The 17,702-nt window shown below is 37.5% G+C and overlaps 2 protein-coding genes across 2 annotated transcripts in view; one reads left to right on the top strand and one right to left on the bottom strand.

The window, feature by feature from the left end:
* Positions 1 to 5,997, bottom strand: part of gjd1a (gap junction protein delta 1a) — an 11,750-nt gene extending 5,753 nt beyond the window's left edge. The window contains exon 1 of the mRNA XM_016560540.1: positions 5,075 to 5,997. Within this exon, the coding sequence (XP_016416026.1) occupies positions 5,075 to 5,145 (71 nt within the window). The 5' untranslated portion in view covers positions 5,146 to 5,997. The remainder of the gene's footprint in view (positions 1 to 5,074) is intronic.
* Positions 5,998 to 13,195: 7,198 nt separating this feature from the next.
* h3f3c (H3 histone, family 3C) lies at positions 13,196 to 16,309 on the top strand. The gene is made up of 4 exons (XM_016560539.1): positions 13,196 to 13,309; positions 14,129 to 14,272; positions 14,356 to 14,509; positions 14,912 to 16,309. Exons 2-4 carry the CDS (start codon positions 14,145 to 14,147, stop codon positions 15,038 to 15,040), a joined length of 411 nt encoding a protein of 136 aa, XP_016416025.1. The 5' UTR covers positions 13,196 to 13,309; positions 14,129 to 14,144; the 3' UTR covers positions 15,041 to 16,309.
* The last annotated feature ends 1,393 nt before the right edge of the window (positions 16,310 to 17,702 follow it).

Genomic DNA, 17,702 nt, shown 5'->3' with positions numbered 1-17,702 from the left:
GTGTGTGTTATGTGTGTGTGTGTGTGTGTGTGTGTGTGTGTGCGTGCGTGCGTGTGTGAGCAAGCAGCTGGAAATGTGTACGGTACACTGACTCTCTCCATGTTTGGACATAAGACTGTCAAGCTTTCTGTGCTTTTGTTGTTTCTAAAGTCACACAGACCTTTAAACACATTATTTCTTTATGTAGTATGTGTGCCCACATTCCACTTTTCAAGCACAAAAAAAAAATTCTTACTCATTTTTTGTCTTTTTTTTTTTTTTTTGGACAAATATTCAGAATTTTTTAAATCAAGAAAAAGAAATTCCAATAAATATATGAAAAAATAAGTGAGTTTAAGCTTAAAAGCTGAAAAAAATATCATTCATATGCCATTAATGAAAGAAAAATACATTTGTTTTTTCCTCAAATAAATGTTTCTTGATTTAAAAATGTTTATGTAGATATTTATACTGGAAAACAAGAAAAAAATATTTTTTTCATGCAAACACACAAGAATAGTATATAAGTATTTTATTTCCCAAGTATACTTACACACCTACAAACCAACAACACACAATTTTATTTGGGTGAAATAACGCTCCAAAAGTTTTGTATTTATTTTTACATACCAGAAAGAACAAGAAAAGTTTACTAGAACTAACAGCATCTTCTCACATCAATTATTCATGAACTTTGAGAGCTTTTCTGAGATTTTCAGCTCACTTTCTCTCTCTCCATCTTCTCTCTTTCTCCACATCAAAACACACTCGTTCTTCAAATAAACAATGTCCTTGGTAGGAAAGCATCTCCTTGCCATGTATTTATAGCTGACTATCTCATCTGATTTTATAAAGCTGACCTGACCTGTGTCATGTGTGCCCCTCTGCCTCTCTGAAGCACCTAATATGAAGAACCTGTGCTTTTTCTCATTTATGCATGGATGTGTACTGAGCTATCAAAATGAAGGCATCACAGTTGATGTTTTTATAAAAAGCTAATTGTAATGTTTTTAACCCAACTTTACCTGTTGTTGTTGTTGTTTTTGTTGTTTTACTTTGCATTTTTAAGATTAAAAAATATTATAAACTGATTCTCCAAATGAGGGCGTCCTTAAATGTCCTCAAAGGGAGGTTTTATCATATTTAAATAACTGCTGTAGACACACTTGTCTCCAAAGAATAGCTAAATAAACCACAACACACACACACACACTTATTCATACATGGAAAATGAGGACACCGGGACAGATATGTGTTTGTAAATGACTATCACTCTAGAGATTTACCTCACATGCTCTCTATCTCTTCCACTAAACTCACTCGCTCTCTTTCTCCTTTTCTGTCTCTCCTCTGTGTCTCCGCTGTGTCTATAAAGACTTCGTACTTCAAACAAGATGCAACTAATGCCCTACATCCTAAATGAAAAAAAATGAAACAAGTGAAGAAAAAAATTAATTCCTGAGAGACAAAACCAACTAAGTAGATGAAAGGATGAGAAAATGAGATGTAATGTTAGTTGTATGTGTGCACCATGACTTCAGAAAAACAATTTGTACACAGACTTTATCAAAGCATGCTGAGGTACACACTCACAATGTCTGTATGTGTGTGTGTGTTTGATACGATAAGAAAGAATATAGGGCTGTGATAGTTTTTACTTTTAAATAGTGTTCCTGTAGTTCTGTCAGTACAGTACGGTGCTCTACTTCCAGGTTCCCCCTTAATACATTTCTAAAGTTACGTTTTCTTAAATCTTTTTGAAAAAAAAAAGTCTTTAATGCTCACAAAGGCTGCATTTATTTGATCAGAATACAGTAAAAATAGTAATATTTAGAAGTATTATTACAATTTAAAATAACTGATTTCTATTTTAATAAATGTAATTTATTCATGTGATGGCAAAGCTGAATTTTCAGTCTTTAGTGTCACATGATCCTTCTGAAATCATTCTAATATGCTGATTTGGTTAGGTGCTCAAGAAATATTTCTCATTATTAGCAATGTTAAAAACAGTTATCTGTGTGTGTGTGTGTGTGTGTGTGTGTGTGTGTGTGTGCACCTGGTATTCATCACGTTATGGGGACCAAATGTCCCCACAAGTATAGTAATACCAGTAAATTTTGACCTTGTGGGGACATTTTTGAGGTCCCCATGAGGAAACAAGCTTATAAATCATACAGAATGAGTTTTTTTGAGAAAGTAAAATTGCACAAAGTTTCCTGTGAGGGGTAGGTTTAGGGGTAGGGTTGGTGTAGGGCAGTAGCACATACAGTTTGTACAGTATAAAAACCATTACGCCTATGGAATGTCCCCATAACGTGATGAATACACAACATGTGTGTGTGTGTGTGTGTGTGTGTGTGTGTGTATTCGTAAAATAAAATAAAAAAAATAAAAAATTATATTGCATATGTACAAATACTGAAAGTTTTTTTTAAAAGGAATGAGGTTAGTAATAAATTTCTTAAGGTTAAGGATACTTCTTAATTGTAAAACTGAAACAATAATTTTTTGTAAATCTGCTTTAAAATAATATCTTTTAGAAAATGTGCTATACATATACTTGCATTGAATTGAATATGGGGCTTGTTTATTTCACTCCCCTCTCTAGTGCTGCAATAAAGATTGAGTGATATATGAGCACATTACTCTCTCTGCTTCCATCTCACAGGTGCCGCTTAATCATCTGCGTTTGCACAGGAGGTGTGTGCATGTGCGTGTGTGGCAAGAGATTATGAACGATAGAAAGAGAGTGATGATTCTTTCTATATTTAATCTGTGAAGGAATATTGGTAGATTTTAACGTGACTATAGCCGCAAAACATAGGGACGTGTTATAGTAATGAAATGTGTGTGTGTTTGTTCTGCTGACCCATATGTTGTCCAGACCAAACAGTAAATGGAGAATGGTATAGATTACACTTTTGTGATCACTCAAAACAATGGCGGAAAGAAAATATTGACTAGTTGAAACTACAACAGATCAGCTTTCAACTGCAAGCGTGCACATACAGCCACACATACAAGTGTTTGCGTGTGCTTTTGTTAGGATCAATTTGGTAAAGAAAGATCAAACTGCTCTGAACCATTTAGACTCTCTCCCAGCGAGAAAAAGAACAGAGAGTGTGAGTGTGTGTGACAATACTCATAAAGCCTAAGACTGAAAGTGGCTGAGCTGCAGTGTCTCTATGTGTGTTCTGAGGGAGGGAGGGATTGCAGCAGCTGATGAATGATAGTAGAGGCTTTATTCATCTGTTCATTCATTTATTCATTCTGTCGCTATGATTCCGGCCTCAAGTGCTTGATCAGACCTCAAAGGAACAGAGAGAAGAATACTCTGATTACCTCACACGCTCACACATAAATTAGCAGACACGTGTTTTCAACAACACAACACTGCCATGCAAATTCCAAAACAGCTCCACCTTTTGAAAAACAAGTTGTGTGTCTTTGCATCAATCTATATGTGTGCATGTGGGTCTGGTTTTGTCTACATTGTGTAGATCAAATGTCCCTACATGTATAGCACAAACTATTTAAAATAGAGTCAATTGTCTCGACGAGGAAACGACTTAATAAACCCACTAAATAATGTATGTATGAAAATGTTAACATGCAGAAAGGTGTCCATAAGGGTTAGGTTTAAGGTTAGAGGAAAGAAAATATCATTAGCTCAGTGTGAAAACAACAGAAGTCAATAGAATGTTCCAACCATAATAGAATAACAAATGCATTTCCCTCATATATAGTGTTACATAATGTATGAAACAGTTAGCTAACCTCAGACAAACCCACATTAAGGATTCATTAAACAATGGCAAGTCAGCTTTCCATTTAGTGTCAGATGTTTTGTGATCGATTGATGTTAAGTGATTGACTGCTGGTTTAAGCAGTGCTGGACTGATGGAAGTTTATTACATCACCTAAGGTGAAATCAGTATTCCTTTACATGCTGAAGATTCAATAGATAAAAAAACACTTAAAGACATCTATTGAGAGGCATGTTTGACAAAATACTAAATAAGAAAACAATTTGTCTCAAGCTAAAGATGCCTGATTAATTGTCATTGTATGAGGAAAGTGTTGTGATTGACTAGATTGCATGAACATGTTTTTCTCAGAACCATCGCATAGAATGCAATTTTTAGTATGTGTGCGTAGAAACAAAATGCATACACTTAAGTGTCCTGCACACACTCCCTTACATGCCCTCTGTGCCACAACCCACATAACCTCTCACAGACAAGAGAAGGACGTGCCCTTGATGTGGGGCTACCTGCAGTTAAGGTTAATGAGCACAGCAGAGAGTAGTGCTTACTCAAGTCTAACACACACACACACACACAAATGTGCACACTTTAAGCTCCCAATCTCAGCATGCCTTCATGACACACATGGTTTTTGTGGGTGGGTGGGTGTTTATGTGGTAATGGGACTGTAATATTCTTCCCTGATTTGTCAATATGCTTTATATCAACTGTTCATTTTTAGAAGCCATCTCTTTATTAATAGTAAATCTCTGGGTCTGAGTCTTTAAAGCTCATAATGCAGCCTATTGATTCCTGACAATTTATTTTGCATTAAAGAGAGAGACTGGGGGGAATGTATACAGTTCTAAAATGACCAAGAACATATTTGTATTATTTCTGTACAAAAATGATTTGTAAATGTTTCTGAAAGAAGTCTCTTATGCTCACCAAGGCTGGATGTAATTGATCAAAAATACAGTAAAACAGTAATATTGTGAAATATTATTACATTCAAAATAACCATTTTATATTTTAATATATTTTAAATGTAATTGCAATTGCATCCATGCTGAATAAAATATAGATGATAGATGGATGGATGGATGGATGGATAGATATAGATAGATAGATCTACTCTTCATACATTACATAGGTTAATTTATACAATGTGTTTACATGTAAAAAATGTATTAGCACATGTAGAAATTAACATTCAGCTAGACTGACCTAATGCATTTACTAATGTGATCAAATTGAACCTTCATATATAAAGTTTTATCAGTGTACAGTCCGTGAGGTGTGTGTGTGTGTGTGTGGGTGTGTGTGTGTTGCACTACAGCTCTTACCTGCCGATCATAGTAGAGTGCTGCTGCACCGCAGCCTCCAGCAATCTCTCCAGTATAGTCCACTCGCCCATGATGCCGCGCTTATGGCTCTCACGCCTCCTCTGACCTTCAGCCTCAGCTGTCACGACCTTTGCCCTCAGCAACTCTTCCAGTGTCCCTCAGTTGACCTTTGATGGGATTCTTGGGGCTCCTCTTGAAGCCGCAGCTGTGTGCGTCTGAGCGTGCGTGTGTGTCAGGGTAGCGCTCTAGTGCAGAGATGAGCTAGTGTAGCATCTGCAGCAGAAAATCTGATGATGCTGAGGCTGAGAGACTTCAACCATACTGCATCTCTCAGTCTCTCACACACGCACACACACTGGCCACCTTCACTGTGTTACCTCTCTCTCAGGGTGTAGAACGCTCTACCTGCTCTTGCATCGTTCCCTGTGCTACAAATACACACTCTCTACACCTATCTGACCTTTTCTACCCTTTCCTCCACATGCACACTCAACTCAAACTCACACACACTCACTCACTTGACGGTCACTGCGGGCTCTCTTTTCCCATTAGTTGAGCCGAACGCTAAAGGAGCACACATGCAAGAGCACACGGATGATGAAGCGGGTCTCTGAATCTCATAGCAACGCCTCAGCACACCCTCACACACACACACACAGACACATACACACACACTATCGGCTGTGCTCCAGTGTGTGGCAGCAGCAGCAGCAGACGAGGATCGTCAAGGTTACGTCCGGTTGACTGATGAGCCCGTGGTCATGTCTGTGGCAAAGGGCTCAGTCTTCTTCAAACTTCATCCTCTCTTTTCTCTCTCTCTTGCTCTCTCTCTCCACACCTTTTCTGTTCTTTTCGTCTTTGTGCTGCACTGCTGTTGCTGCTGATGATACCTTTCCCTCCGCTCCTCCTCCTCTTCTCTCTCTGTTTCCCTCTGTCGCATGCCATAAGCATGCCACCCTTCCTCCCTCCCTCCATCCTAGACCTGCTCTCCTCTCCCCTCCCCTCTTCTTTCTCTCGTTCTCCTCTGCTCTGCTGACTGTTTCACTTGTGCTGCTGTTCAGAATATGCCTGCTGCAGGAACCAAACAGGTTCTAATCTTGTGCACTTATCTCACCATCTTTTCTCCCCCAAATTTTTCTTTTTACTCTAGTGTCAAGAGGGTTATTGGGGAAGGGTAATTCTGCACTGCCTAACTCATCTCTCGCTTCCTCTCAATGTAGTCAGCTTACTATCACACCAATTCTTCTCTTCTGTTCTGAATCCTTTTTCTCCCCATCATCTCTATCCAATCCTCAGTGTGTGCCACATACCTCTTTGGAATATATGCCAAACATGTGAAAGCGATAATGTATAGCCATTACTGCAGAAATGGTTTGAGTTAAAAATATTTTATAACCTTTACCAGTCATGTCATCCTAAAGCTTCCACTTAGAAAAAAATATAGTAGGCTACATTACAATATACTAGGGATGGTAAGATTCAATGATTCACATCGGTGCATTGGCATAAAAGTTAACGATGCAATGCATCGATTTTAAAAAAGTGTGCATCGGATAAAAGTTGCCATTTGTATCGCAATGCATCGTTTTTAACATATTTGCATTGGTAAAAAACTATTTATTTATATATAATTAGTAGTAGTTCTGTCATGACAACTCTCAGAGGGTTTAGCATGGTAATGTACATGGCAATATTAATGTGTTTGGTTTTGGCGGAAGAGATCTGCTACGCTGCTGCTGCTGCTGCGGCAGAGCAAGTACCGACTTGCTACTGCCAATACATCCACAACATGCTGCTGTGAGCATGTAAGAAATACTGCTGCTGCACATATAACATACATGAAATAACCCCCATATAGCATACATGTAGCAGATCTATACAGGTGGAGCTGGGGAAGGTGGAGGGTTTCTTAAGCGCACTGCAACTGCTACAGCAATCACTAGCCAAGTATTTAAATGTTGAGCAGCAAGCTCATTGGCTGCTGATACAAAAGAAACCAATCAGCTGCCATCTAGAGTTTCAGGCCAGAACTTTGGATATGCACTAGACTTTTATTATTTAGAAAGTGAACAAAAATTCACTTCTATATTTTATATAGATTGATTTCTCTTCTCTAAACTGTTTCTCAAAAACATTCTCTCATCACTGCTTCTATGTGAATGTCATTATCAGGGGGAATTATGGGTAAGGACACGCTGACTTTGGCTATGTCAGGTGTTTTTACTCTCGTAATGCACACACGCATGAACACTCAAGATGTTAACGGTGAGGAGGTGGAGGAGGGAGGGTTTTCTTCATGGTCAGACTGTCAGGGTTGCTGTTTCAGGGAATGCACAGTTTCAGAAATTATGGGCTGTCAGGTTTTGGGTGGCTGTGAAGCTTGTAGGCAAGAGGCACAGGTGTGTCATCTGTGACCTAGAACAGCTATTTCTCTTTTTCTCTCTCACACATGGGGGTATTCAATGTGGATTCGAAATGGTCTATCTATCTATCTATCTATCTATCTATCCGTCCGTCCGTCCGTCCGTCTGTCCGTCCGTCCATCCGTCCATCTATCTATCTGTCTGTCTGTCTAATTATCTATATATCATTCTATCTATCTATCTATCTATCTATCTATCCATCCATCCATTCGTCTGTCCGTCCGTCCGTCCGTCCATCCATCCATCTGTCTATCTGTCTGTCTGTCTAATTATCTATATATCATTCTATCTATCTATCTATCTATCTATCTATCCATCCATCCATTCGTCTGTCCGTCCGTCCGTCCGTCCATCCGTCCATCTGTCTATCTGTCTGTCTGTCTAATTATCTATATATCATTCTATCTATCTATCTATCTATCTATCTATCTATCTGTATCTTTCTGTCTGTCTGTCTGTCTGTCTGTCTGTCTGTCTAATTATCTATCTATCGTTCTATTGTTCTATCTATCTATCTTTCTGTCTGTCTGTCTGTCTGTCTGTCTGCCTGTCTGTCTAATTATCTATCTATCGTTCTATTGTTCTATCTATTGTTCTATCTATCATTCTGTCATTCTATCGTTCTATCTATCACTGTATCTATCACTGTATCTAGCTATCTGTCTATCTATCTATCTATCTATCTATCTATATATATATCTATCGTTCTCTGTCGTTCTATTATTCTATCTATCATTCTGTCGTTCTATCTATTATTCTATCTATCATTCTGCCGTTCTATCTATCTATCTATCTATCTATCTATCTATCTGTCTATTTGTCTGTCTGTCTGTCTGTCTGTCTGTCTAATTATCTATCTATCGTTCTATCGTTCTATCTATCATTCTATCTATTGTTCTGTTGTTCTGTCATTTATCATTCGCTCCACCATTCTATTGTTCTATCTTTCTAGCTGTCATTCTATCTATCTATTGTTATATCTATAGAGATTCAGACCCCAGCCTTTTGAAAATTTGTGTATATGATTGTTGTGAATATCTTTTATCATGACTCCATTTTGAAATATCATCCAAATTTTACACTCAAAATCACAGAGTTTCACTGCATCCTGTTCATTTTTAAGTCGCATTAAATACATAAAGTACATAGAGGCCACTCATTTGCTCTGGGATGCTCTAAAATCTATGCTGGGAATGTTCCAAATGTTGCAGCAAATATTCACAGAGCCCTCTGAAAACAACAGTACCGTTATCATTAACACTCAGCAATAGTACATACACACATTTACTTAAAATGACTATGATCTGCAGATTGTTTTCTTATTTATTTTCTCATATTTGGAGCATGTGCAGAATAGTGAGGACCAGTGTTCAACAAAAGGTTGCATATTGGTTTGATTAAGTTAATGTATTTGAAATATAAATTGAATTTTAAATGTTACAACACAGGCATTTCTCAAGGCACTGAGACTGGTACATGTCGGGACTGCATTTGTTCTCCTATAGCTATTACACTAATTAAATTACTTATTGGGAATTTTCTAAGGGTCACAGAAATACAATCTAAAAGGAGGATCAACTGGGTTGAATGCTGAGTTAGCATGTGCTAATCTATATGTTTACTTTAGTGGTAACTGCAATGGAGATTCACCTATAGCCTGCTACAGAGGTTACAGTAATGCAAAGTTAAATATAGAGTCGGTTTACTCTGCTGGAGTACCAAATCAGGCCATTAGCAGAAACAGGGTTGAAAGGAAGTGGACCCGTGTGCAGAAGAGTAAAAGGGGAAGAACATCATGTGAATGAGATTTTTATGATTTTATAGTATTAAGAATATAATTTGTATTTAATCATGTCTTGAATCATTTAAGCCTACAAAAGACAATCTCATGAGAATGTCATGAGGATTATAAGTATTCTGTCAGGCTAGAATGCTAAATTCTATTAACAAAATTAATTAAGCATGAATAAATTTAATGACTCTAATTGTTTGTGTTGCATGTGTGTGTAACTATAGAATATTAGGATTATTGACATTTAATTGATATTCATTTCATCCCATCAGTTTAACTTTGAAAAGAGACATGACAATGACTAATTGCTATTCATCAGTGTTATCAGTGAGATACTATTATAGTTTTTAAGTTAAGTTTTAGTTTGTTTGTTTGTTTGTTTGTTTTTGATTTTATCTCAGTTAACGTTTAATTTATTTCATTTTTTCTGGTTTTAGTTTAAGTTGATAACCCTGCAGTAAAGACATATTTTCATGTAAAATCAAGGTATAGACTCACAATCAATCCAATAGATGGTGTTAGTTTAGCACTGCCATGGAAATGGAAGCACACACAGGTCAAACGCTTTGTGCTTTATACACACCATAGATTAGCCATCATAAAAAACTAATTTGCCTACATACGCAGTAGTCATTTGAGAATACCAGACTCTGTCTACAAACTAAGGACACAATCCACAACTGAGTCTCTGCAACCCCAGTGTTTAGCTGTGAGACTATAAGAACAAAGCTTTGTGTTTTTAAAATATGAATGCTGGCGGGCAAGATAGAAACCAACATGAATTAATGCTGCTGGGGGTTTTCTTACTTATCTTTGCCATTTAGCAGATGCTTTTAATCCACAGCTTCTTACAGTGCACTAATTGCAGGGACAGTCCCCTCGCTGGAATAACATAGAGCAAAGTGTTTGGCTCAAGGGCACAAAGAGTCAGCTCTCTTCTCTTGCCATCAACTCTCTAACCTCTGTCTTAGTGTTCCTGGTCCATATCATTATGCTACCACCTCCCTAAATACTGTCTAATTGTGTCATCATTTAAAGTAGAAAGGATTTGAATTCATGCATACATAAACAATGGACTGCCATTCAGTTTCTAAATTGCAATTAGTGCAATTTATAGCAAATTCCACATTTAAATGCAATTTAAATTTTGTGTTCAACTGAAGTTATGTTAATAAATAGCTGCCAGGGATGAGAAATTGTTTTGGCTGTATAGCGGTGGTGATGTTTTGTTCAGTTTTTACCACACTAGAGTGCTCTGCGAGCCCAAATAGAGCAGCTGCCATACCATACTGAGCTATAGCTGCTGACCATGCTCATAAATATGGTCATTGTTGAACCTTTTCAGCAGTCCAAATTTGCTATTTGCTAGTAACTCAGCATTATCATGCTGCCCAACAACAAGCTTTTGCAGAGACACTGTCAGTTTAGAATGTGACTGGGTTGGGATTTGCTTCAAAAGCATAGTAAATAGGTAAATGCTCTTAAAAGCCACATCGGATGATTTGGAAAAAACCTGGTCCAGAACTGTGGGGATGGAAAAAGTGTTATGTGTGGAGATGAGGACATATGGGCAGTAACTGTTTTCACACTGAGTCTCACCTTGCTGTGATACCTGGCTGACCTTTCGGAGCACACAGGCGATGGGTGTGGGTGGAGGATTAGGCTGGATTGTTGTTTGCCTTATTTGTGAACTACAGCCACAAATATTATATCATTCTAATGCTGTATATGATAAATGTTGGGCAGAAACTCTAAACATCATATTCACATCACAAATAAACTTCGCTTACAGTTATGTAGGCTATGTGTACTTTTTGTTTAGTCAGGTATAAACGTATTATATGTATATATGTTCATACATTATAACTAAAATTACACATCAGTACTTTAAGGTCACATATAAATTATGTTTCAAATAAGAGGTGTGCTAATATTCTTAAAACTCATAAACATCTGTTTAGGAAATGAGGAAAAAATACAATACATGCTAATATGGAAAATATGTCCATCCGACACAGAGAAGGCTGCTTTTTCAGAGACATTTTAGAAATTAAACAGTGATGTATCTGACTCTTCCAACAGCACAGCAGTTTTAATGATGGGATCCATTAGCGTTTCTCCACCACCTCTTTACCTAATCAGATGGTCTGCTTGATTTTATCAGGAGGACAGTGCTCTCTGTTGTTTGTAAAAGGCACTGCAGCTGGTACCAAGAAGAACCTTAGAAGAGCCTTATTCCCATGACATTCCCATGAGAAGCTTACAAGCAAGTGGAACAAAAAATGCTGCAATAAAACTGTATTATATATGTAAGCTCTAATCATCAAAATTAAAGCAAAAAAACTTTTGAAATGTTTTACTTTACATGTAATGAATCTAGAATATATTAAAGTTTCACTTTTTGAAATAAGTTAATAAAAAAATTAACTTTTTCACGATATTAACATTTTTTGAGATGCAGCTGTATATATATATATATATATATACACACAAGTTAAATAAATAAAAGACCACTTTGCTTCTACCGAGCAACCATTGCTAATCTTTAAATGCATCTGGTGCATTACCCAATTTATACATGAATTAGAGAGTGTCACATTAAAGACTTCAAAGCACTTTTAGGCTCTGAGACTCCCTGATCCTTAACTAAAAGCTTTCAAGACTCTTGAGACAATCACTCAACACTCTACATCATATTACAGTCCTGCCATATTTTGTAGTCTAAATGCAGAACTGCGTGCTGAGTGCTTCTACACATATGCAACTACTATGAGGCATATAAAAATAAACTAAATGTTGCAATAAAACTGTATTATATAAATGCTGAATTAGCAGTATTACTATCTGTATTTCCCTTGTACATGAAGCTTCATAGAGGGCATCTCATGTTGTAATTAATCTCACAATAATAAGAGGTGGACATCTGCACTTAATAGTGTTTATGTATGATTAGAATGTAAACTAGGTTTTGGAGAATATAAGTGAACAGTATATCGCTGTGAAACCGCAACACCTTAATACATTCTTTCAATTCTTTCACATCACCTACATTTGTAAGGCATTTCTTGCAGCCCACCACTTACGGCCATTAAGTGTGGGTATATACCATAGACTGTATAGGTATATACAGGTGCATCTAAAAAAATGTGAATATCGTGGAAATATCATTATTTCAAAAAGTGAAACTTTCATATATTCTAGATTCATTACATGTAAAGTAAAACATTTCAAAAGTTTTTGTTTAAATTTTGATGATTAGAGATGAAGCCTTAAAGATAGCAAGCGTGAGGGAGAGGAATGCAGTCTTTGGTAAAGATAGAGTTCCTGCATGGCTGGAGGGTGGTTTTGAATGTCAGCCTGAAATAAGTAAAACATTGTATGACTGATCTCAGATCATCTATTGTCAACACTCAGATACATAAAAAACAGATGATGTCTGAAGGATACATTAGGGCCACAAAACAATTCTGTATCTGTATAAAATAATAGTATATGAACTTAAAATACCTTAAATTGAGGGGTTCATTGTTAAATTAAAGCTATTTTTTGTAAAGAAGTAAACTGACAAATTAACAGAAAAAAATGTTTAAGATCCATAATAAAAATAAAATAAATCAACATCATTATTATTATATAACCAGCAGTGGATGAACCCATTAGCCTGTCTCCTCTAAACCTGATGACCTCCATGGAACAAACAGAAAAACAAAGGGATTGCAGTAAAACCCCATCTGAAACACGGTACTTCTAATACTTAATATTAATCAATTATGTTACATTTGGCTTTAAGCCAAGGAAATTCTTAATGGAAAAGCAAATTCAGAACGCAACTGGTACTGTAAAAATAGGCAATTTTGTGTTTAGTTTTATTGAGGTGCATTCTGGGAGAAAATGTTTAACATCGCGGCCATTTTGGCTCTGGCCGCTCTGCTCCCATTGTGTGTGAGATAGTAAATACTGACACTGCCAGACAAGCCGAGCACATATTTCACCGCGCGAATTAAAACACGTTCACCTGAGGTAAGTGCCCCAATGCATCACTGTCTCCTCTCTGAAATACTTTTCAACAGCTTTGTGAAACTTTCCTGCAGAATAATGTTTATTTTAAGCGTTAAAACGTTAAAATCCCATCGTCTGAAAATGAGAAAGCCGATGGCGAGACGCGAGAGAAATAGGCTCTCCTTTTCGTGTCGGAGGACACTGAAATCCGTCCCACTTTCGTATGTCTCTATTTACTTCGGTCAAACGGCGTAAATTCGCGGTAGATTTTCCTTCTAAGCGATTATTTAGTTACCCAAGGATGCCTGCTACCGTATTGTGTTATGGGTTTTGCGTTGTATGCATTAGATTTTGAATTTTATTTCAAAGTTTACGTCCTCCCCTGTGCCTCAATGCACGGACTCTCTCCAGTTGCCGTTCAAATTGCAGCCATAATCTTGCGGTTTAGGGCGGGACTTAGACAGGCTGATCTGCCCTCACAACTGGCAGAACGGCCTGTGATTGGCTAGTTTATTCCGCTCTTCAAACTCTACTGGCCACTGCTTTATTGTTGTTTTACAGTCGTCTGTGATTGGTTGAAAGGCTGTCTTAGTCCACGCTGAGTGGTTACTTTTATTTATTGGGTTTAATGTGACGTGCAAAATTAGAGACGCTATTTATAGTAGAGATTTACTCACTTTTATATCTTAGTCTGCCTGCTTCATATTACACAGCTAGGAGAAAGCACTATTAAACATGTTAACTTATTCCTAGAGTGGATTTACATTCCTGCCTTGTATATCATAATCTGACCATGATTTAACTGTGTTCTAAAATACTCAGTGTTTTCTTTTCTCTCAGGTGATATTGACTAACAATGGCCCGTACTAAGCAGACTGCTCGTAAGTCCACCGGAGGAAAAGCTCCTCGTAAGCAGCTGGCTACCAAAGCTGCCCGCAAGAGCGCTCCCTCGACTGGAGGAGTCAAGAAACCTCACCGCTACAGGTGATATTCAATAGACTTGTAATTGTACACAGCAAAGAAAGAGTGGCGAGGACCCCTGCATTAAGCATCTTTCTTGTCTGCAGGCCCGGTACTGTGGCTTTGCGTGAGATTCGTCGGTATCAGAAGTCCACTGAGCTGCTGATCCGTAAGCTGCCATTCCAGCGTCTGGTTCGAGAGATTGCCCAGGACTTCAAAACTGATTTGCGTTTCCAGAGCGCCGCCATTGGAGCACTGCAGGTACGTATCGGGGTTATTCTAGCTAACTAAAACTAAAACCATAAAATACATTTTTATTAGTGGAAATAAAATCAACACTAATTGAAGTTTGATTTTGATTTGATAAACTTTATTTATAATAAACAAATTTATATATACTTAAACTAAAATTTTGTAAAAAACTGTATGAACATATTCAAACAAAAACTAAAAAAAAAATGACAAAAAGTCTTAAATTACCACTTTAAAATTTAAATGAAAACCGAAAATAAAATGTAATTCAAAATATTATATATTTGGTCTTGTTTTTTGTATTTCTTAAATGTTGAACTTTTTTACACACATTACTGTTTGAAGAGTTGAATTTTGATTTTGTCGTTTTTTGCCTAATTAACTGACCGATTTTTGTGTGTATTCTTGCAGGAGGCCAGTGAGGCATACCTGGTCGGTCTGTTTGAAGACACTAACCTGTGTGCCATCCATGCCAAGCGTGTCACCATCATGCCCAAAGACATCCAGCTGGCACGCCGCATCCGCGGAGAGCGCGCTTAAACTCACCCCTTCTTTATATTGCCCTCTTTTATTTCTTTCTGTCTCTCCACTTTTTCTCCTCCTGCTTTTCTTGGTAGAGTTTAGAGTATCAGTGATGGGGAGTAACTGTGTCTCAGTCTGCTAGTGCTGTCTAAATGACGCGTAGGGTACCTATATGTGCATGTAACAGGTGCTGCTGATCACACACACACATGCATGCACACAGACACACATACATACATACATACACATACTCACACATTCACATTTGGAGCGTAAACGAGGTCCACCCCTGCCTGCTTTAGGGCCATACATTCAACATGCATGTAAAGAGAAGAAGTCTCGCACTGCACTCACATTTACTCCGCTGTCCAGAGAGAAAAACAGGGTGATGTCTGGGGTCAGTCTGCTTAAGGGGAGCGGAAACTTCCATAGCAGGGTGCTACTAAAACTGCCTCAGCCCACCTTATTGAAACCTGTCCTCGCCAGTCCCCCAACTCACATATGTTTTTAATCTTACCTCGTTTACCCTCCCCTTCCTGCCCCCCTCGATCCATCCAGTTCTTACATGTCCTGCTTGAATCCTTACTTGGCCCTTAATAGTGGAGGTGAGTGTGGGGTCGGACTTCTTCTCTGTGTGAGTGTCTGTGGGTGATGTGATCAGCAAAGCAGAATCGTATTCAACTGCAAACCAGCATCTATTGGTTAAAAAGTTGTTACTTGTAATATTGATGATTGCTATTATTGTCGATATGGTGTCTTTTTTTTTTCTTTTTCTTTTTTTTACAATGCATAAATGAATTGTTCTTTAGAAAAAAAGGATTAATCCGCAGAGAATCAGTTTGAATTCGTTTTATTTTTCCTTTTTCATATTGTAGTGAAAGCCGATCCTGCTCCTCCTGTTATAACTTCAGGCAGCCACAGGGGGGCGCTCTAAACCAGCCTCTCATTCAACCTCACTGTTCGACTAACATCCTGCTCTCCCTTTCTTTGTCTTTCTCTCTTTTTCTGTCTCTCATTTTCCACTCTTCCAATTCCAGTTTTGTCAAATTAAAGATCGGCATTAGAGTCACAGAGTGTAGCAAGAAATATTCTTTACGTTTAGTACTCTAGTACTGAGTCTTTCACTTTGTTTGGGTAGAACTTTGCACCTTCCCTCTATTCGTGATACACAATGTAATCTCATGTTTGTGCTTCTTTTATTTTTCGTATTCGTAAATTTAAATAAGCTGATCTTTGTATTTTCCAAATTTCTCATATTCTGGTGGTAATAAATAGATGTTACACAAATGGACTTTTCAGTGTCATTTATAAACACACCCACATTCATCATGGCCTAGTCCTATGATCTAGTGCTTAGAGTATCTTTTAAATGTTGCTCAGTAAAAATGATTGAAGAAATGGTGAAAGTTGAATCCTGCTCATTTTAAAGAAACAAATTCCAGCATTTAAAGAAATACATGCTAATACTATGTTTTATTATTTGTTTCCCTACCTGCTGAAATAATTGTTACACAAGATTCCTATACTTTTAATATATACAAACCAATATGTACATTCAACAACTGTTTCTTTAACAAGCTGAAATAGCAAATGCGTTATTGATGAATAAGGAACTGAAACTGGTTATTCTGCTGTGGGAATTCTTGTGCATTCCTCTTGGTGAAGCAGTGTTTTCAAAGCATCAGAGTGTTTATACGCACGCTTAAGTCAGCTTAGTTTTAGTTTTTTGCACATTAAACTAGGATAGAAGGCAGTATTTTAACATTAGAACAATTGTAAGTTTACATTCAAGTAGTAGCCTAGAATAAAACGAATCTGTGGTCAGAAAAAAAGGTTAATGTAAGTCTGTCTGCATTTTATTCAAGTCTCATCATAGCATAGTAAAGGCCCGGTGAGAGGTTGCATATCCTCATCATGAGGATGCGGAAAGGTGACACATAAAAACAAACGTTTTTAAGCTATTGAACTTGCACATACAGCTGTATCTTCACTCATATATTAAATGTACACATTTGACTTTCACAGCAACTAAAACACAGAAAAAATGTCAGTGATAGTGATCCATAAATAACAAGGTGTTTGCTGGTATAAATCATAGGCTAGACCACGATGTGAACTTGCATTAACGATATAGACGTCCCTCCAACTGTTTTCTGTGATATTGTCACCGTTAGAACGGCCAGCAGAGGGAGCTGTTTCTTTCCAGCGATATACACAGCAGCATCGCATAACAGGTACACTCCTTCGAAAAGATGGGAGTCGAAAAACTTAATTTATATGTAAAACTTTACTGTTCGACATCTGAGCTTATGTGTTTGTCGTCTTTGTTTTTGCTTTCTTTTTGACTAGTCACTCATCGCCAGGTGTTTTTAGAAAGAACCACTTGTAAGTTAACCAGTAACTACATTAACATACACCTGTAATTCAAAACCTGTATTAAACGTATTTACAGTTGCATAGTTTGAGGTCTATGTGTGTGAGAGAATCTGTAATATGGTAGAGTAAGTAATGTATTTGTCTGGTTAAGTATCATATGTATCCACGTGCTGGTTTGTGGGTTATGTGCATACTGCATAGCCGGCAACACCGCACCCCCAGCACCCCCATTTTTTCGTGGGCTACACTCCAATGGTAATGGTTATGTGTGTGCGTGTTTGTAAGTGTGTTGTGTGTGATTTGT

This window comes from Sinocyclocheilus rhinocerous, unplaced genomic scaffold (assembly GCF_001515625.1).
Source record: "Sinocyclocheilus rhinocerous isolate Xijiao unplaced genomic scaffold, SAMN03320098_v1.1 scaffold77, whole genome shotgun sequence".
Taxonomy (NCBI): Eukaryota; Metazoa; Chordata; class Actinopteri; order Cypriniformes; family Cyprinidae; genus Sinocyclocheilus; species Sinocyclocheilus rhinocerous.
Note: the sequence above shows the minus strand (reverse complement) of the source record. Positions and strands in the feature narration are given on the sequence as shown.